The sequence below is a fragment of the Sinocyclocheilus grahami genome, unplaced genomic scaffold (genome assembly GCF_001515645.1).
Source record: "Sinocyclocheilus grahami isolate Dianchi unplaced genomic scaffold, SAMN03320097.WGS_v1.1 scaffold659.1, whole genome shotgun sequence".
NCBI lineage: Eukaryota > Metazoa > Chordata > Actinopteri > Cypriniformes > Cyprinidae > Sinocyclocheilus > Sinocyclocheilus grahami.
The window spans coordinates 316,293-338,144 of NW_015505838.1; the positions used below are offsets into that span (position 1 = coordinate 316,293).

At 40.9% G+C, this 21,852-nt stretch overlaps 1 protein-coding gene across 1 annotated transcript in view; it reads right to left on the reverse strand.

Annotated features, from left to right (window-relative positions):
* Positions 1 to 6,727: 6,727 nt before the first annotated feature.
* LOC107558773 (neuronal membrane glycoprotein M6-a-like) overlaps positions 6,728 to 21,852 on the reverse strand; it is a 77,345-nt gene continuing 62,220 nt past the window's right edge. The window contains exons 2-6 of the mRNA XM_016242450.1: positions 15,767 to 15,959; positions 14,454 to 14,530; positions 14,142 to 14,218; positions 10,889 to 10,954; positions 6,728 to 8,856 (exon numbers count right to left, since the gene is read on the reverse strand). Coding sequence (XP_016097936.1) covers positions 8,704 to 8,856; positions 10,889 to 10,954; positions 14,142 to 14,218; positions 14,454 to 14,530; positions 15,767 to 15,959 — 566 coding nt within the window. The 3' untranslated portion in view covers positions 6,728 to 8,703. The remainder of the gene's footprint in view (positions 8,857 to 10,888; positions 10,955 to 14,141; positions 14,219 to 14,453; positions 14,531 to 15,766; positions 15,960 to 21,852) is intronic.

Consider the following 21,852-nt stretch of genomic DNA (forward strand, 5'->3'; position numbering starts at 1 on the left):
AAGAGATTTTAACTATGGACATATGAGATTATGAATAATGCATTTGAGAATGAATCAACAGACATTTCATTTCCTGATTTATAATTAGGGCTGTCATCAAAGGGAACATTGCGCAAGGACCTCTGATGAGGGCATCCTCTAAGGTCCTCTATGGTATCTACTTGTTGGGCCCAGATAAAGGAGGCCTAACCATAAATATCTCATTCCAGGACTCCCATTTAGCAATGGCATTGTTTATAAGTATAGTAAGTGAGGGTTCTGTAACACATCTGTGAATGGAAATGGCTTCATTAAAGTTTAAGCTTGAGAATCATGGCCTCCAGGTGCCCATCACTCAAGCTTCACCCGAGGGTTGTGATGCGAGCCGGACATTCTTTTCCTTTGCTTTCCCTGGTGGGAAAAAATGGCTTAGCTCCATCTGTGCCAGCCACATGACAGGCAGCAAACTGCTGATATCCCAGCTCTTCAGGAAACCTTGGAGGCACATGGCCACACTGCTGGACTACTTTTGATTTAATTATCTTCCTGCCAAGTATTTCCCTTACAAAGCCATGGGTATTGATACAATATGTTAACCACTGTTGAAAAGGCATCAGTACTTCTATATATGACGTTGTCTAATTAGGCTTCTCATCCATGATTATTCCTCATGCAAAGAAAATATATTTATTTATATATTAACAATGCATATATTAAATTATGTATATTGAATATATACAGAATAATACATTTTGTTAATACATTACAATATATTGAATAATACACAAGGAATTGACACTTTTCTTGTGTGACAATATATTTACTTATATATTGTAATGTGTGTGATTTTATAATCAAGTAAAACACTTCAAAATATATAGATGTGCATGTAATAAAAAAACTGTGTGTGTATAATTATATTTGCACATATATGTGCTATATATTTTCATAATTATATGGAAACATGTATGTGCAATATATGTACAGAATTATCAGGAAGTTGAAAATAATATATATCCACTCACCATGTTGCCCACCAACAAGGCATTCAATTGTCCAAACATCCTAAAATGTTATTTGTTTTCATTAAACACTTTTCTTTGTATGATTTTTGTAACTATGCAAACAATAAAGTGAAATAAAAGTGTTTAGCTTTATGCAAACTCATGCATTAACTTATGAAAGTAAAATTAATTAATTGTTTCAATAAAGCTATTATTTGAAAATAAATAAATACAATTAAAAATGTAGCACAGTTTTTGTCTTCATTGCTATATATTTTTGGTCACACTTTATTTTAAGGTCCAGTTATCACTGTTAACAATTAACCACAACTTTTGCCTCAATAAACTCCTAATTTGCCATTTATTAATACTTAGTAAGGTAATAAGTTTAGGTATGGGGTAGAATTAAGGGATCTAAAATATGGCACATGTGCTTTATAAGTACTAATAAACAGCCGATATGCTAGTAATATGCATGCTAATAAGCAACTAGTTACTAATGAGAAGGGGTCCTTAAAATATATCATCATTCATGGTCCATGCATATATTGCAGGTTATTAATACATTTATATTTTCCCATATATGTAAATGCATTACCTTAATACATTGCTTTATATTTTCCAGTATATTCCCATGTGTTTTTGTTTAGTATTAGGTCCTTGAACTACCATTTTCATTTCATAAGGGAGCTTGGAAAACATGCTGGTTTGCTTTGTAGAATATAAACAAGCCTATGCAGTGGTCTTCATCATTTCATAAGACATTCCATTGGAAATCACTTGGATTGGAGAAGTGGATCCCTGGTTAGTTCTATAAAACCAACAGAGACTGTTGCCAATCTCATTTACAACTGAACGTGCTAATTAGGAATGCCAACATATGTGATCCTGGACCACAAAACCAGTAATATAAGGGTACATTTTTCGAAATTGAGATTTATACATCATCTGAAAGCTGAATAAATAAGGTAGGACAATGTTTGGCCGAGATACAACTATTTGAAAATTTGGAATCTGAGCGTGCAAAAAAATCTAAATACTGAGAAAATCGCCTTTAAAGTTGTCTAAATGAAGTTCTCAGCAATGCATATTACTAATCAAAAAATAAGTTTTAAGATATTTACAGTAGGAAATTTACTAAATATCTTCATGGAACATGAATATCCTAATGATTTTTGGCATAAAAGAAAAATCAATAATTTTGACCCATACAATGTATTTTTGGCTATATACCCCAGCGACTTAAGACTGGTTTTGTGCTCCAGGGTCACATATATTATTCTCTGTCCTGCTGTTGCTCACAGGTGATCCATTAGAACACTACACACATCTTCTCTTCTGGCTCAGTATGAACCTTCTCTTATGGCTTGAGGGATGAATGGCCAATCTAAGTACTAATGAAGCAAAATGCCCAGAAGAGATGCAAGATGTATGGTGTACACCATTCTACCTTACAATGGTCTGATTACTCTACCTGGTATGACGCTTAATTATGTCTGATTGTCCATTTAAACGGGAAGAAATTTACACAGTACATTAAGTGACTAGTCAGTAAATCAGAAAATTTGATTTGGTTCTAACACTATGACATTTAAAAACCAATCAAACTGTATAGATTCACCAATTTTGCCTCACAGTTAAATTGCCTGTTACAGCTTATCAGGTGCTCTTGTTTAGTAAATATGTTTGTCTCTCTCTCTTTCTCTCTCTCTCTCTCTCTCTCTCTCTCTCTCTCTCTGTGTGTGTGTGTGTGTGTGCATGTTTATGTGGTTTATACACAGATTTGTATAATAACATGGGCATGACATAGGTATTACAATGAGAAGGTGATTTATGAGGACATTTTCTGTGTCCCCTTAATTCAAAAGGTTTATAAATAATTCAGAATGAGTTTTTTGGAAAATCTAAAAATGCAGAAAGTTTCCTGTAAGGGGTAGGTTTAGGGGTAGGGTTGGTGTAGGGCAATAGAAAATACGGTTTGTACAGTATAAAAACCATTACGCCTATGGAGAGTCCCCATAAACCATAAAAACAAACCTGTGCGTGTGTGTGTGGGGGGGGGGTGACACTGAAGACTGGAGTAATAAAAAAAAGACACAAAAAAAAATCAGCTTTGACATCACAGGAGTAAATTACATTTTAAAATATATTAAAATATAAATCATCTATTTTACATAGTAATAAGTATATATTTTGGATAAATACAGCCTTGGTGAGCAGAAGATATTTTTTTCTTCAAATTTTTAAAAAATCTTACAGATCTAAAAGTTTTGAATGGTAGTGTGTATATACTTTGGAATTGAAATAAGCAAATTAAATTTTGTGCTAGTAAATTAAATTACTGGTCTTTACCACACACATGCTTTGTTTTATTGTAGGAATAGTTTCCTCCAAAATAAAAATTCAGTCATCAATTACCCACCTCTTTATGTTGTTCCAAACCCATATAATTTTCTTTCTTCAGTAATAAACAAAAAGTGTTTATATACCGTGTCAAAGCTGCTCTTTTTCAATATAATGCAAGTGCAGGGAATGCTGTTTCCCTTCACTTTCATTATATTGAAAAAGAACAGCTGTGGTTTGGAATCGGTTTAGAACAACATGAGGCTGAGCTAATAATGGCAGAATGTTGTTTTTTTTACATTGCACTGTTCCATAAATTAATGTTTTTGTTTTAATTAACAAGAAACTCTACAAGAAAAATGTTTGCATTTTAAGGGGTAAAGGTATTGGGAACATGAGAGACAGAGAGATGAATTCAAGGACTTTTTAAGATGAGTTCTAATAAAATGACAGGCCTCTGTATTTGCATTATTTCTCACACAGCAGTAAAAAAATAAAAAAAGAAAGCGATGAGACGATGAGTATCTGACACTGTTAACGCTGTAGAAAAAAGAGCAGGCTGGTTTTCTAGTTCTGACATATGCATGAAGCATGAGTAAAAGAAATTCGCCATTGATCTGACAAATACTCATGGATTAAATTAAATACTCATCTGAGTCTGCTCACACACTGGAGAGACGTCAGAGACATTCCTGTAAGTTCAGCCACTAGTCGAATCCAAATGGCTCATTGCCATACCACGTTTGTGCATTCTGGATCTGTTACTAAATTTGAATTTATTTTTTCCTTAAATAAATAAAGTACAAGGAGTGAACAATGGAATGAAAGTTACAATAATTTACACTAACATCAGTTGAAGATGAATAGTATAATAAAAGCTGCTTTATATTACATTAGGGGCTGCCTTATGGGGGACGTCATGTTGAGATCACATGATCAAATTAATTGTTCTTAATGATTTCCCTGATCTGACACTTTCTGGGTGACTGAATAAAGTATAACTAAATTCATGCGGCATCAACAAACAAAGTTTTTGGCAAAGAGACCCATTGTAGAAATGTTCTGTGTTTTATATGTTCTAATTTAGTTATACTTTATTCAGTCACCCAGAAAGTGTCAGATCAGGGGAATCATTAAGAATAATTCATTTGATCATTATTTACCACTAGGTTCAGAATGAGTACAAGTCTGCTGTCATATTACCTTAAAAAATAAAATAAAATCCCTGTCTGCATCCGAAATCGCATACTCCCTGACTACATAGCAGGTGAAAAACAATAAGTGAAAAGACCATGTCTGAATTCACAGTATTCGTAAAACAGTAGGCAAATGGCCTTCTGAAGTGGGCATCTGATGAACACTGCTATCCCATGAGGCCACAGGAGAGATTTTTTGAATGGCAGTTAAGTCACATGACAAAGACAACATGGCGGATGTAATAATTAGAACATACATTTTCAAATGTTGTACCTTCTCATATGGTATGCAATTTTGGATGCAATTGAGTTTACTGAGTTGTCCATTTAAGGAAAAGACTCCCTGTACTGCAGTAAAAGTGATTCTCCTCTGACAGGTGAAGTACATTAGCAATCAATATTGTTTTCTTATGTTTCCCCAACATTCGACAGACAGCACTAAAGATCCTGTTGGCTTCAGTTGCACTTACAGATTGTACACGGTAATTTCTCCTCTTTAATGATCGAAAACTCATGTCCTTTAGTTTTGCTCTTGCGTTGGTTGTCGTAACTGATGGCTATAGAAGTGAAGGCATTCTGACTGTGGGACACGGTGCACCCAAGGCATTTCATGAAAGTGACATGTTCACTCGTGCAACAAGAATCTGCTGTTGCAGAAAATCTGTTAAAGTCTAAACCATGTTAAAATTGATCTACAACAACAGTGAACCCACTTGATAAAGAAGGTGATGCATCTTATTTATGAGCCTCTTTAGTTGCCCAAGACATTTATTAAAGTTAACTTATTATTATGGAATTTATTATATTGCTCAGTAGTCTGAGACATGAAAAGCAGGTATGCAAAGAGAGATGGATGCCAATTTTTGCATCCATACCACTTTGCCAACTGTAATTTTAAAAACAATATATTTCACATCTTTAAACGTTTCATTATTTTGCAAAAACACTAAAGGAATAGATTTTTAAATTAGATTTTTGTATACTGATTTTCTGTGTGTCAGTCATCTACAGTGAAATAAAATGTTATCTGCTGCAAGACCATAGGTCACAAAAATGGATTTTTAGATCGTCACTGCCACCTACTGGCAAGCGCAGGCTCTTCGAGACATTACAATGAGACGTGGACAACCATTCAGTGTTGTTCAAGTATAGCGGAGCTGCAAAACCCATGTTGAAGGAATAGTTCACCCAGAAATGAAAATTTGCTGAAAATGCGCTCACCATCAGGCGTACTCCCCATAAAGAGTTTGTTTATTTATCAGAACAGATTTAAAGAAATGTATCATTACATCACTTGCTCACCAATGGATTTCAGTTCACGAGACATTAATTGATGGACTGGAGGTGTGTGGGTTCTTGTTAATTATTGCAATGTTTTTATCATCTCTCATTCTGATGGCACACATTCACTGAGGATCCATTAGTGAGCAAGTGATTATGAAACAAACTCATCTACATTTTGGATGGCCTGAGGGTGAGTAAATAGATATTAGGTATTAAGTTTGCAATAAAATATGTATTCAACCTGTAGAATTTTCTATTCTGCTTTCATGTTCACAAATATAGATTCGGTTAGCACAGAGCATAGAACTTTCAGTCCCACCTTGACATGCAAGGACTGGCCTTGCACTCAGTCATTAAGTTGATATTTATAATAATAGTTAATCAATGTTAATTTATAAATATTGTTTTAATTAATAATAACATAAAACCAGTTAATATCTGACATAAGTACATTTCTTTAGCTTGTACTTAGCTTCTTTAGCAAACCCCTTGCTGATTGATTGGTTCCTCTAATTATCATCCTCATCCTACTTAGTGGAGTTTATCCTTTCCATATTCACCTTTTCCTGTTGAATGAAGTTATTAAGCCAATGTTTGCTGCTTCAATCACTGATTATTACGTTTAAAGAATTGCATACACTTTACAAATGACTCTTGAATGATTTATATATTAATGGAAAGACTAACACTTTTGGTTAAAGTTAGGTTAAAAATTCACAGACTTGGGTGTTCCCTGTATAAGCATGCTATGGGTCAGCATTTCCTTGTGCTGTAAAAATCTACGCATTTTAACTATGGATTGTTTTAAACTATACAGTACATGCAAGAATAACAGACTTCATAAAAGGTCACTTACATGATTTCAAAACAAAGTACCTACCAAACGTACACAATAAACATGAACAATTAAAACAAAACAAATTAACAAGTACACAAGTGTCTTTATTTACGCAAGCAACTTTGTTCCTACAGTTCGAAAAGAAAAGAAAAAGCCACTGTCAAGCTGTTGGCACATTTATGTACAAAACCAGTTAATTTTACTGCCTGCTACAAAGCATTCTCAGTGAAAGTACAAAAAAGTAGTACAGTATGTGGATAAAGCTGAAAGCAATGTCATTCTGTAATACTGGATGTAATGTAATACTGGATACGCGCCATCAAAACAAGAATAGGTTTAAGACATGGTTCGGAAAAATCATCACAAACTAGAAAGGACAAAACTCAAACACTACAACCTAATAAGATATATAGCTTAATATTGTTAGAGTAGCAACTGTAATACTGCACATTTAGAAAAAATATAATTGACCCCAGCAAGACAGTCATAAGTGTAAAAATCAACTTACATTTTTTTTTCCCTTTTAAAACTATTACCATTGAATGCATAACCATGCCACAAATAACAACTATATTTATGTTTTTTTTTTTTTACCTAATACAAGTTTCTTTTGTGGTTTTAAAAAAGCTGCATGACTAATAAGAGTACAGGGACTCAGAGCTGATTCCAAATGCACTTACACCAAAAAACTCACAATGGTCCATAAGTGCACAAAAACTAGCTTGTTTTTTTATTATTATTATTATGTTTTTTTTGAGACACTGACAAAAGAATTTTACTGCAAAAGTAGGGCAACTGAAGTCGGCAAGACCGAGCCAAAACACTGAGTTTTGAGTAACACATGCTTGTACATCCATATCTTTCTTGTATTTATTCGGAACGTGTTCGGTTTTTACATAAATACCTTGTTTATTTAACCTTCCAGAGTGTTTGGCAGATTCGTTGCAATCAACTTTTCCACTTAGATTTATACTTCTCTGATATGAACGACAATCTCAAGAATATCAACTCACACTGACTGCCGAGATGTGTTTTAGAAACTGACATGAAATGTGTATACATTTAAAGAGATATATACAGTTCATGAATGATGGAAAAATGTGTTTTTGTTGGAGTACTTGCATTTAAAAAGTTAAAGCTAAAACTAAGCAATAAAACACCTGAAAATGTTATTTGCATGTGAGAGTATGGCTTGCAATGGATGAGAGAAAACAAATATCCCAAGGCAAATCCTACTTGACCGCTCTAGCTGATTTGAGATGTTCTTTTTCGGTCCTTCTTTCCCAATCAGCAGCCATCTCTGTCAAAGCTTAACAAACGTTACTAAGCACCAGTGTCACACCTTCCATTAATACTGTGCACAGCTAGAATATACAGTTAGGCCAAGCTACAGTATAGCAATAAAAGTCACTTTAAGGTACTTTTTGAAATCCCTGGCACTCCAAAACTGAATTGGTTGGAAAAAGAATCTGTACATTGTTTGTGCTGTTGCTGCTATAATTGTGGCAGCTTGAGCAGTTAACCTGTAAATCATAAGTTACAAGTTTGGTCACATTTTGGTTTTGAAAAAGTCTGAAGAAAATCTAAATCATGACTAGCCATTTATAGGGTGAGCTTGAAGAGCGCAAATCATCAGTGTGTAATACAAAAATGTGAAAAGTGTTCTTTAATCCCTTTGGCTAAACCCAAACCCCCTAACAAGACCCAATGAGACCTAAAAGTATGAAGTCACTCAACTTAGTGTGCTCTCAAACATGTCAACAGAAAAGGAAATCGGAACAAGGACAAAGAAACTAAATCTAAATCCTGGGTAGTCAGAGACATTGCCATGGGGACGATAAACACGTCCCTAGACCAACATTCTGGGTCACACCCGTACATACCAAATGTTACAGTTATTTACCACCCCATCCCATCCAATCCCTTACCCCTGGAAACCATGGAAATTAAATATAGTTAAGTTTAGTTTATATGTGTGTCTTCAGGGAGGGGAAGGGCATGCTTATGTGTGTTTGTGTGCGTGTATACATATTTATATGTGTGCACATGAGCGCGTGCTTTATGTGTATGCGTTCAGACGCTCTTTAGAGCGAGTAGAGTGGATATCATGAAGCTCCTGCTCCTCCTTGGACTTGATGTCCTCGTATTTCTGCATCCGGCAGGCATCCTTCACGTAAGCCCAGTTAGCCGACAGCACCATCAGGTAGTGCACCTACAGCAACACAGTGGTTAGAGGGGAGGGTTAGTGTTAGTGCTGATGACCCATCTGTACCCACATAGAGGTCAAAAGGATTACTTTGGAGACTGGGTGGGCATTTAATGGCCCAGTTTAGACTGGAACTAGATCAGTTATTTCCCTTGTCAGACGATGTGGCGACCATTTCCAGCTGAATGTAAGCCAGGTTAGTTTGTTCATTTACACTTGTTATCGCTTGTAACTGGTGGGTTAACTTGGAGAGGTGGGGGAAGGACAGGGACTGAAATGATATTGCAAAATGGAAGAGCCTGGGTGTCATTTTAATCAAGCCAATTAAGGGACGTCATTATGAAAGTCGCTGTCGTGGGTGATGGTGGTGGGGCGCTTGGTGGAAAGAGAGTGTGTCGGGAGCTGGCTTCAGAAACGCGTGCAGTACCTCCCCGTGCTCTTTGACGTCAGAATGACGTGGTTATGGATGAGGATAGACACGGCCACCACCTAACACAGTAGCCAGGTCATTGAAAAAGAGAAAGGAAGAAGGTTACTTGCTGCCTCCTAAAAACCCTATTCCTAACTCCGGTTCACCCTCACATCGTTCCAAACCTGTATGATATTCTTTCTTCTGTAGAAAAGAGTATGAGATGTTTTATTTACACTGAAAGTGCAGTGAAAGTGAATGATGAACAAGAGCTGTCAAGCTCCAAAAAGCATCATAAAAATCCATACAATTCCATGTCTCTGAAGCCATATGATACCTTTTTATTTACTGATAATCTTGTCATTAAAGCACTTAAATGTTATTTCTGCTATTTGTATATTTGAATAAGTGCATCAAGAGGAACCACAATAAAGGCAAATGTCATTGGTTCTTGTGGGTCTCATAACCAACTGTGATGTGCCAAATTTTTCCATATTACTCCATATTCATGTGCATTGTTAAATCATACAAATGAGGGAAAGATGTATGATGCCTTTTAGTATGCGTTTTAGGAGCCTTTGGTCAAAAGAGCTGCAAAACGTCTTTGTTTGTGATTGTTTGGAACAACAGATTAAGTAATTCATGGCAAAATGTTAATTTTTGGATGAACTATCCCTTTAAATTTGGATGGTTCAGAAAATTGTGTTATAATTATATGCATTTCCACGACAAAAATGGCTTTTTTTCTGAAGTTCCTCTGTAAACCATTGGGTGGCATTATTGCTGCACAAATAAGCAAACCGCAAGCATGCAGCAGTATTCTCTGAAAGGTATGATGTAATTATATAATCAAAAGAGCACAAATTATGTAGAGCTTTTTTTTCTAATATCCAGGCTGTTTTCTCATTTCCAAACTGGTGTGGAATGCAATTAACTCACATAAATCATGCCAGACTGTTGCCTTTGCAGAAAACAGACACATTGTGCTTTTCACACACACACACTGCAAGGAAGCTTAAGCAGAAAACAAAAGCACAATGCAGTGCAAAAATACTTAGTGTATTGACCGCATCAAATTAATTTGATGCTATACTATTTACCTTCTACATAAGCTCTTATTATTAACCAATGAAAAACAGCTTTCCAAGGTTCAAACCAAAGGGCAAAAAAGCTGCCTCACAGAAAATGGTCTCACAATCACTTATCGCCGTTCCAAACAAGCTTCTCTCCTTCCTTCCCTCTCCTCTTCTGTTTCCATGGCAACAACACCTCCTGCAATTTCAATGATGAGCATTCCTTTCCATCTCTCTATCTGTCGTCTTCTCTCTTTGCTCACTCACTATTTTACAAGAGACCTTGGATGTATATTGCATTTTAGACAAGCCTGCACATTCTTTCCCGATACACTGTAATTCTGTAATTCACTGTAATTCTATTACACACTTGTTGTGCTTAGATTTCATATAACTTGAAGGTGTCACTGGAATCATAGGATTAATGAAACTCATAAATCAATCTAAACGTCGTTGTATTGCCATAAAAAAAATATATTTAGGGAAAACTTGTGCAATGTAGAAGCTGAGCAATCAAGAAAGAAAGGTAGAAAGAGACAGCAGTGGAAATGCTCACCATGGCGATAACGGCTGCTCCAGCCCCCGCAAGTGCGCAGACAAACAAGTGGAATGTCAGATCCAGCTGGAGAAAGGACAAAAAAAAGACTCTGAAGAGGATAAAACATGGATGGGTTTTCACTGGCAAATCATCAAGAAGTACAGATAAACCTAAGAGACAGATTTACTAAACAAATAAAAAAATGGTGCAACTATCGGTAAACTGACTACCACAAACCTTAGTAAATCATGTTGCATGATTAATTTAAATGCACTCCATTTTTGTTTTTTTCGTAAAGGAAAACTTCTACAAATGCATATGCAAAAAGGTCAGTTGCTAAAATAACTGTCCAAATTTTTCACTGCGTGCCTTTAGTAAATCTGGACAGCAAGTGTTTACACTGGTGCAAGCTGTAAATCTGGCCGTAGATCACCAAAACAATCTAAAATGATAAACTCTAGGCTATAGTGACATCTTTCCTATAGTAATAATATTGTGAAAGCATAGCATCCGCTAGGATATGACTTGTGGTACTGTTCATATAAGGAGCTGCACGATCTTGCAAATAAATATAAAATTTGAACTATTACATATTTATATGGAGGAATCCCCATTGCACTGTGACTTAAAGTGTCTTAATGTCTTAAAAGCATGGTTCACAATTTATTCCTATTCTCTCTCTCACTTCCCACCCTTCATTTATGTTATAGGTCGCTGACTATAATGGCGGACTGAATTTAGATGAAGGCTAAAACATAGGATAAAATAAGCCCATTGTCACACTCCCTACTGTGAGGAGCGAGGAACGAGGAGACGGAGGGGAATTCACTATGATACATACTTTATTCTTTCACACGGAATCAGGGACAAACACATAGGAAACAGGTAACGACGTTCAGACTCGACAAAGAAACATCCTACAGACTACACTTTAAATATAAGACATAACGAGGGAGTAAATTAAATGCACCTGAATCAAATAAACAAACACAGGTGGAGACTAATGAACTCAATGAAATAATCAGGACAGGAACATAACCAAAAAAGGGCTAAACACTGGGACACAGGGAGCACATGGGGAACAAAACACAACAAAAGCCTGACATGACGCCCCCCCTCCGGAAGGCGCGTCCTCGCGCCATACAACATCAAAGGGGTGGGAGGGTGGGAGCCTTGGAGATCCCTCAGGACAGGTCTGGACGGGACAGGATGCCCCAGTTCGGCAGTTTGGGGCACCATGGCGGATCTGGCAGTTTGGGGGACGCCATGGCGGAGCAGGCAGACTCGGAGGCCATGGCGGATCAGGGGACTCGGGGAGCCATGGCGGATCTGGCAGCCCAGGAGGCCACGGTGGAGCAGGTAGTTCAGGAAGCTCTACGGCTGGAGCCCTACTACACCCCCCCCCCCAAAAAAAATACTTGCCGATGCTTACGGGCTCCGAGGCCCTCCGTGGGCCATGACAGGGAACTGGAGCCCTTCCTGGGCTTAACTGGGGATCTGAAGCCCTCCCTGGGCTTAACTGAGGATCTGGAGCCCTCCCTGGGCTTAACTGGGGATCTGGAGCCCTCCCTGGGCTCAACAGGGGATCAGGAGCCCTCCCTGTTCTATACTCGGGAACTGTGAAGCGCTTACGAGGAACTGGCACTGGAGGGTGCTCTGGAGGAGCAGGCACAGCAAGGCGCTTTCGAGGAGCTGACACTGGAACCAACTCAGGGGCTGGAGCCGACACTGGAGCGAGCTCTGGGGCTAGGATGAAGGCAGAGAACAGTCCTTTAACTCAGGGGGCCATGGCGGATCAGGGGCCTCGGGGAGCCATGGCGGATCTGGCAGCCCAGGAGGCCACGGTGGAGCAGGTAGTTCAGGAAGCTCTACGGCTGGAGCCCTACTACCCCCCCCCCCCCAAAAAAAATACTTGCCGATGCTTACGGGCTCCGAGGCCCTCCGTGGGCCATGACAGGGAACTGGAGCCCTCCCTGGGCTTAACTGAGGATCTGGAGCCCTCCCTGGGCTTAACTGGGGATCTGGAGCCCTCCCTGGGCTCAACAGGGGATCAGGAGCCCTCCCTGTTCTATACTCGGGAACTGTGAAGCGCTTACGAGGAACTGGCACTGGAGGGTGCTCTGGAGGAGCAGGCACAGCAAGGCGCTTTCGAGGAGCTGACACTGGAACCAACTCAGGGGCTGGAGCCGACACTGGAGCGAGCTCTGGGGCTAGGATGAAGGCAGAGAACAGTCCTTTTCTCTTTGTCCTCCTCCTTTGGTTACGGGTGAACTGGGCAGCCGGCGGGTTTGTCGTTGCGGTAACCGGCAGGCTTGACAATGGCACGGTTGGCGGGCTTAAGTGTGCCGCGGCCGGCGGGCTGGAGAGAGCCGCCACCGGTGGGCTTGACTTCATAGCGGCCGGCGGGCCTGACATCGGAATGGCCGGTGGGCTGGAGAGAGCCGCAGACGGCGGACTTGACTGGGGAGCGGCCGGCCATACTGGGCTGACGACTAGGGTGGATCTTAGGAGGACAGCGGGGAATTTGGGGTTGGGCAGGCGGTAGGAGCCGTTGGAGTGGTATGTGGAGGTTCTCGGCATGGGGTGAGCTGGGGAGACATGGCGCGTTCCAGCGGGAGTTGGATGACGAGGCTTGGGAAGTTTCTTTACTTCTTCCACTTCGAAATCAGAACCATTTAAGAACAGCACGAGATTAATCAGCTCGATCAGGGGAAAATCACACGTCGGTAGATCGCAGCGGATTATCTCGTCATCCAACCCCAACAGGAAGCACGCACCCCTAGAGCGGCATCGTGCTAGCTCACCTGGTTAGAGAGCTTGAGAAAACCCTCCACATATCGCTCCAACCTCAGACCGCCCTGCCACAAACCCCACAGCACGTCCTCTGCTGCAGTCATCTTTTTGTGGTTGAGTCTTCTGTCACGCTCCCTACTGTGAGGAGCGAGGAATGAGGAGACGGAGGGGAATTCACTATGATACATACTTAATTCTTTCACACGGAATCAGGGACACACACGTAGGAAACAGGTAACGATGTTCAGACTCGACAAAGAAACATCCAACAGACTACACTTTAAATACAAGACATAACGAGGGAGTAAATTAAATGCACTTGAATCAAATAAACAAACACAGGTGGAGACTAATGAACTCAATGAAATAATCAGGACAGGATCATAACCAAAAAAGGGCTAACACTGGGACACAGGGAGCACATGAGGAACAAAACACAACACAAGCCTGACACCCATCTTCTGAACTGCCAACTGACCTCATTAGATTCACACATCTTGATGAAGTTCTCAGAAGCTGTACACAGTTTTTTCTCCTCACCGATGGACACAATTCCTGCAATTTAAAGAAAGTGAGATGTGTTAACAGCAGATTTATTAATAATGCAATGATAGTACATGCATAAATGACAATTAGGTATGTCAAAGCTGCCATTTAGCGTTCAGTTGTGCTAATATGTAAAGTCATGGGCTGTGTCCGAATGCTTAGGCTGCTGACTTGTCATCAGGCAACGACTTTGTATGCCGCGTTTGCCCATTAAGTCACCTCACAAAACTGATTTCGGACATGCTTCTAAGGCAGCGTAACGGTTTAATAACGAAGAAGGCTGCTGCCACTCCATAGATCACATACTTAAATATGTCAATCCTGAGGAAGCAAAACAATAAGTAAATTAGTCATTTCCTTATGAAAAGAGTGTCTGTGCTTATCTTGCACACAATGGCAATTCAATAAGACAACAGCGAGAATATTGGTGGCAAAGTATTTTGTGAAGCCCTAATCCACTTAATTTTGTGTGCAGATTAAATTCAATTTCAAAGCCTTACTCCAAAGTATTTGGCAAAACAAGGTAAAATGGCTGAAAAATGCTGCTCCACACACTGCCACTATTCCTTCCTCCACCCACTCCTTTCTCTCGTTCTCTCTGTCCATCCTGCTCTCCTTCCCACCAGTGGAGTTCCGGTGAGCAGGTGTACTTGAGATTTCAGAACACTTAATTCTCTGAGTGGGACTGATGCCAAAACCTAACATGGTAGATAAAAAAAAAACAGTCTTGTGATTCTGTGTGTCACTGTTCTTTAGAAATGTGTGTGTGGAAAAATATATTTCTAAATAACACTCTCCTCAGTCTCCACTTCCTATAAGGCTGAATGATGTAAACACAAGATTCAATGAATTCAATTTAATTCATTATAATAATTATAACGTGCATTTCTTTACTCCTTCTAGATATATCACACAGAAATTATTCTGGATGGTCCCTATTAACTAATCATTGAGCTGTGCTGAAAATCCTTTACCTAATTTGATGTTACCATACAAAAATTGCTTTTAGATCTCTCATTATGCCCATTATTACCAAATCTCAGTCTTTAAAACATAGGTTCATATGCCTACAGAGGCCTGCAGAACAATCAATCACTTCCAAAAAGAAATACAAATTCATTTTTGACCGGGGACACCACAAACGTAACAAGGTCGGGGGGAAAAGTACAAAAATTATATAAATATAGATAGGTAGATAGATAGATAGATAGATAGATAGATAGATAGATAGATAGATAGATAGATAGATAGACGAATGCGATAACATTAACTAGCATGTTCAGAAAAAAAGAAAATCTTCTCTGGGTCAAAATGACTGGACCACAGCATGAGGGCTAAATAACTTGAATAAAGGTGTGTATGCAACTAGTCTGCATCTTGCTTAATGGTAAAGATAAACCACAAATGAAGACAATGAATGATCAATAAATTAGTTTCAGTAATACATTATTAAGAACCGGTGACATAAACTGAATTAGATACATGTACATTACAACAGACAGCAAAGCCTGACTGTATGTTCTTTTTTTATTATGACTTTGGTATTGTGACACTCACATGGTAAAGACATCCAGGGCATCAACAGGCGACCGGACAACATCAAAATAGGTCTGCAGGATGGTGACGGTTCCAGAGAGAGCCTCATGACCACAGCCACAGAAGAGCGCCACCCCGGCATACAGCAGGATGGTCGCAATCAGAGAGGCGTAGGGAATCCCACTCAGGCATTTGAGACAGCATTCAGAGCACCCTGGGAACAAGAGTAAGAGTCAGTCCATAACTTCTTCAAGAGCAAGTGTGTATAACAACCAATAGCTTTGCTGTGCTACCAATATATGCCAATGATGTTGTTAAATATAGGTGTAGAGGTGGCAGAGAAATTCAAATCAAGTAGAATCAAGGGAATGTGTTAAAAATTTACTCAATTAAGTATCTTGAGCAAAAGTATTTACAATTACATTACATTAAGTAATTTTGATTAAATGGATTTACAATTGATTAAATCAGGGTACAGTGAAAAAAAAAATATATATAATAATAATATATATATATATATATTACAATATAAAACAGGTATTTTAAATTGTATTAACTAAATTTCACAGTTACTTTTAAAATCAATATAAAATGTATAGGTCACACTTTACAATAAGGTTTCATTAGTTAATGTTAGTTAATATATTAACTAACAGGAACAAACCAAGAACAATACATTTATTACAGTATTTATTAATCTTTGTTAATGTTAGTTAATGAAAATACAGTTGTTCATTCTTAGTTCATGTTAACTAAAGTAGTTAACTAATGTTAACTAATGAACCTTATTGTAAAGTGTTACCAATGTATATTTATTTACCTCAATAGCACTGCAAAAGCATAATTCCTTGAGGGTTATAAACAGCAAGGTTTATGTAAATAAAACACATGAAAATGCTGAATTAATGTGCCGTAAGTCCATTACCTAATTCAGAGTGGTAACAGTTTTACTGAGTGAAAGTGCAAAGCAATTTCTATTTGCACAGTCCAAGAGAACATCCATTCCCACATATGTCACAGGGGAGGACGTTTACTGTGACTCTAACCAATCATAACTGCCGCAGCTGAGAGATTCATGGACACAATTCAACAGCACGCAAACAATATTGATTGCAAAATTGCAAGCAAAGAATGGCACCAGTGGCGGCTATTCTGCAGCATGGAGCAGCAATGATTTATGGGTTATCATAATCAAAGCCCACCAGTACAGGAAAACATAAAGAGCAGGTCTTCAGAGGATGTTCACTATCATGTATACCTTAGAAGAAAAATAAAAGAGTCCTTATTGTGGAACTCAGTCAGTCAAGCAGGCTAAATGTTCACAGCACAACCTCTTAAGCCCTGCAGCAAAGACTTAATACAGACGATACAGCTGAAGTTGAACGCTCACGGTTCTTGAGCTTACATCCCATCTTCCCATTGAGCTGAGTTGCTATTGGTGCAGTGGCATTGTATCTGCTTTCTCCTCACTCCTTGTAGCTGCGCCCCAGAACCAGCTGTTTACAGGTGTGTGGATAATGTGCATTTTGCAGCACTGACCCAGTGTAACGAAGCGTCACTCGAAGTGGGATCCATAAGCAGGCTTTATTACAATCGTGGTCAAACAGGCAATGGTCAAATACCAGCAAACAAAGTGACGGGGGGTAAACACAATCGTTGTCAGTAAACAGGCTAGAAGTCGGGGCAGGTGGCAATGAATCACAACTCAGAGACAAGACGGATAATCCAGAAGGCAGGTAGCAGAGTATCATAAATGAGGTACAGACAGGGTCACAACAAGCAGGCAAAACAGAGAAAAATGCTCAGAAATGTAAACCACAGTAAAACAAGACTTTGCAATGAGCTGGAAGGAACAAACGGTTTATATAGGCCAGCTGATGGGCTACAGCTGGGCTAGGTGATCAGTGCCAGATACGGGGCTGATGGGAAATGTAGTGTGAGAGTGTAAGAGTCAATATTCGGGAGAGGGAGCCCTCTGATGGTCGGAAGAGGGAATCACGGAGTTCGCCTCTGTGACACCCAGCTGTTATAGGGAAAACAGACTTACACCTTCATTACACCTTGAGAAGAGCCTGCAGCACTGAAATGCTCTGGAGAGCAGGCGACTGTTACTGCATCAAAACACGCATTATGTAAGCCTGACTGATTTTTAGTAATGCACAGATTAAAAAATTATAGCAATATGTATTTATTAAACACACAGTGCATTAGTAAAGTGTACTGGAATTTCAGTCAGTGCTCAAACATTTCATATGCGTCGATCCTTCTTGTTTTGTTTTCTATTCAAACATGAGTTTAATAAGAAAAACAATTAAAATAAAAATGATAGAATAAATAAATCAAAATGTTTAAATGTCGGAAAATTTTAAGAAGATTATAAAGTCTGCAGTCTGAGCATGGGTCAGTAAGATTGTATTTATTTATTCATTTATTGAAAGGAATTAATACTTCTATTCTGTAAGGATACTTTAAACTGATGAAAAGTGGCATTAAAGATATTTATAATCTTGCAAATTATTTCGATTTCAAATAAATGCTGTCTTTTTCTTTCTATTCATTAAATATTCTTTAAAAATGTCAGTTTCCAAAAAATTATTAAGCAGCACAACTCTTTTCAAGATTGATAATAATAAGAAATACTTCTTGAGCAGCAATTTCTGAAGGATCATGTGAGATTGAAGATCAATACAATATCAATGTAACCGTTTCCTCTTCAGGAACTCGAGCTGCGTCGGAAAACGCTTTGGGAACGCCTTCTGTGAAATCACTCCAATAGCTGGGCGAGACGTCACGGGCGGGTGACATCATGTCCAGGAAGCTATAAAAGCATGTGCGCCGGAGCCAGCGTCAGCTTTTTGTCATTCAGCAAGTGCTCTGTGTGTGTGTCAGTCTGATATCCATGAGTCTTATTTAGTGTTGTCTGTCACGAAATCACAAGACAAAACCAAACACCAAAGGGCTAGGGCAGGCAGCATTCAGGCTGTGTGTTCCTCCCTGCTCACGTTACTTTACGGGTGGGGATACACACAGTTTGTTTGTTGTCTGCTTGAGAGCAAGCACGCAGAGTCAGCTCTCGGGAAAAAAAAGGACGGGCGGGTGACATCATGTCCAGGAAGCTATAAAAGCATGTGCGCCGGAGCCAGCGTCAGCTTTTTGTCATTCAGCAAGTGCTCTGTGTGTGTGTCAGTCTGATATCCATGAGTCTTATTTAGTGTTGTCTGTCACGAAATCACAAGACAAAACCAAACACCAAAGGGCTAGGGCAGGCAGCATTCAGGCTGTGTGTTCCTCCCTGCTCACGTTACTTTACGGGTGGGGATACACACAGTTTGTTTGTTGTCTGCTTGGGAGCAAAGCACAGTTGTTACTGCCTCACTTCGCTCTCAGAGGGCTCTCTTTGAGGAGGGAGCTTTCACTAGCGTTCCTCGCTGTGCCGGCCCCGCTTTCGCCAAGGCGGAGCGGCAGCTGTGCTCGTGGGTTTTGCATATAAGTGGCACCCGCTTTCGGGGTTTTGGAAGCCCGCGCTGCAGTCCTTCTTCCCGGGGAGAGGGCGCGACGCTCCGCCTGTCTTTCTCCGAGGAGATTGATACGGAGGGCGTCAAAGAGCTCGCCAGTTGCACAAGCATCAGTTACACAAGCAATATTATGCCTGATATTATAATAAGCAGCATTAATAGGGAGCGGAGCTCGCGCAGTCGGCTCTCGGGGGGCGGATTGTGCTTTTACCTCTGTTAAGTGCTCCGCTCTCGCCGGGCACGCTCCGAGGAGTGTGTCCATGCCTGTGATCTTGCGATTGCGGTCCCGCTGCTGCTGAGGCATGGCGGTGACTGAGATCACGGGGATTGCACATGATCTGGCGGATGGGTTGGAGATGGCTCGTCCTATCTCCATTCGTGTTCCCTAGATCTAGAGCTGAGGTTCTTCCCCCTCTGAGCGAGAGCTTGCTGCTGCGGCCATATTTTCTCTGAGGAGATTGATGTTGTTTGTGTGACTGAGCGGCACGTGCGCTGCCGAGGCAACTCTTATATTACTTAATTCATTTTTTTATGTGAATCTTTCTCACCAGATCGTATTTACTCCTCTGGTTGTTTGACTGCAAGTTTTTATTTGACTATGAAAAGTTAGATATACAGGGGCTCTTGGGATAAAAATGTCTCGAGTGAGAGCATGCGTTTATCTCTCTTCCTCTGAGGAGGTTGAGGCGGTCAGCAGGGGCTGCTGGGTGGGAGCAGTACCAACCTAGCGTGTTCCAGCCCCTCATTCTGGGGGCCTCACTTCTCGTACTCCGCAGAGTCTAGAGTCAGAGTGTCGCTCCCAGGCCGAAGGCTTCTAGCAGAAGGCGGGTCTGCGGACCGTCATTCTCGCTGGATAGTCTTCGTCGTAAACGTCCTGATGCCTAAGGCCTAGGACTTAAAGTTTGAGGGCCAGCTCCCTCTGGGGAAGAGCGGTGTACACCGCATTACACGGTGTCCGTCTCTCCTCAGTGCCCTCAGGAGGTTGGTCTGCCAACCCTGCCGGTGTTCCAGGGTGCAGCAGTCTCCGGCGAGCGCTTCTCTATGGAGGTCTCTAGAGCAGCTTGTACGGCCATCCCCTACTGGTCCGCTGCTTCAGGGCATCGAGCTAGCTGCTCTAGGCGCACCAGAGGCCAGTCTCACGAGACTGATTCCCTTAGGAGGTCACCTGGCGGTGTGGGAGGCCTGCCAAGTGTGCTTCATTGGGTCCTGCCCCGAGCAGGCTCTGGTCTAGTCTTCCTAGCAGACGACGTGGGTCTGAGGGCCGTCGTTATCAATAGGAGACTTCAGCTATGAGAGTCCTGATGCTGTGGCTCAGGACCTCGGAGGGCAGGCCCCTCTGGGGAAGAGAGGTTCACAGCATTACACGGGGTCCCCGTCTCCCCCCAGTGCCCTTGGGAGATCGTTCTGCCAACCCTGCTGGTGTTCCAGGGCGCAGCGGTCTCCAGCGAGCGTTTCTTTCAGTTACCGCCCGGCAACGTAGCGGCACTGAGAGGCTCGCGGTCTCTGCAGAGGCCCCCAGAGCAGCTAGTTCGGCCGTCCCCTGCTGCCGCTTCAGGGCACCGAACTAGCTGTTCTGGGCACACCAGAGATCAGTCTCGAGAGACTGATTCCCTTAGTAGATTATTTAGCAGCGTGGAAGCTCCTGCCAAATGTGTCTCAATGGGTCCTGCGTACTGTAGAAAGAGGCTACAGAATCCAGTTCAGTTCTCGTCCGCCTCGATTCAACGGGGTCACCCCCACTCTAGTGGGTCCAGATCAGGCTCTGGTATTAGAACAGGAAGTAGTTACTCTCTTAAGGAAGGAGGCCATCAAGGTGGTCCCTCCGCTCGAGACAGATTCCGGGTTCTACAGCCGGTACTTCATTGTTCCGAAGAAGGATGGGGGGGTTGCGTCATATTTTAGACCTGCGCCTATTGAACCGCTCAGTCATGCGACTGAAGTTCAGCAAGCTCGCACTCAAACAGGTCATATCTCAGACCAAGTCCGAGGACTCGTGTGTCACAATCTATCTAAAATATGCACATATCTCCATCCTTCCTCATCATAGGAAGTATATTTTAGACCTGCGCCTATTGAACCGCTCAGTCATGCGACTGAAGTTCAGCAAGCTCGCACTCAAACAGGTCATATCTCAGACCAAGTCCGAGGACTCGTGTGTCACAATCTATCTAAAATATGCACATATCTCCATCCTTCCTCATCATAGGAAGTTCCTGAGGTTTGCTTTTGGGGGCAAAAGCCTACCAATACCAGTTTCTTCCTTTGGCCTTGCACTCTCACCCCACACTTTCACGACTCAACCACATCGACGATGGGTTGATCTTAGCTCAGTCAGAGCGGATGGCGGTTCGACATCGAGATGTCATTCTCGCTCACACGAAAGAGCTGGGGTTAAGACTTAACGCCAAGAAAATTGTGCTTTCTCCAGTACAGGGAACAACTTATCTGGGCGTGGTCTGGGATTCAACCAAGATGCAGGCACGTATGTCTCCTGCTCGGATCGAGTCGATCCTCACCTTAGTCGCGAGAGTAAGAGAAGGCCGGTCACTCACTGTCAAGCAGTTCCAGACTGCTGGGTCTGATGGCAGATGC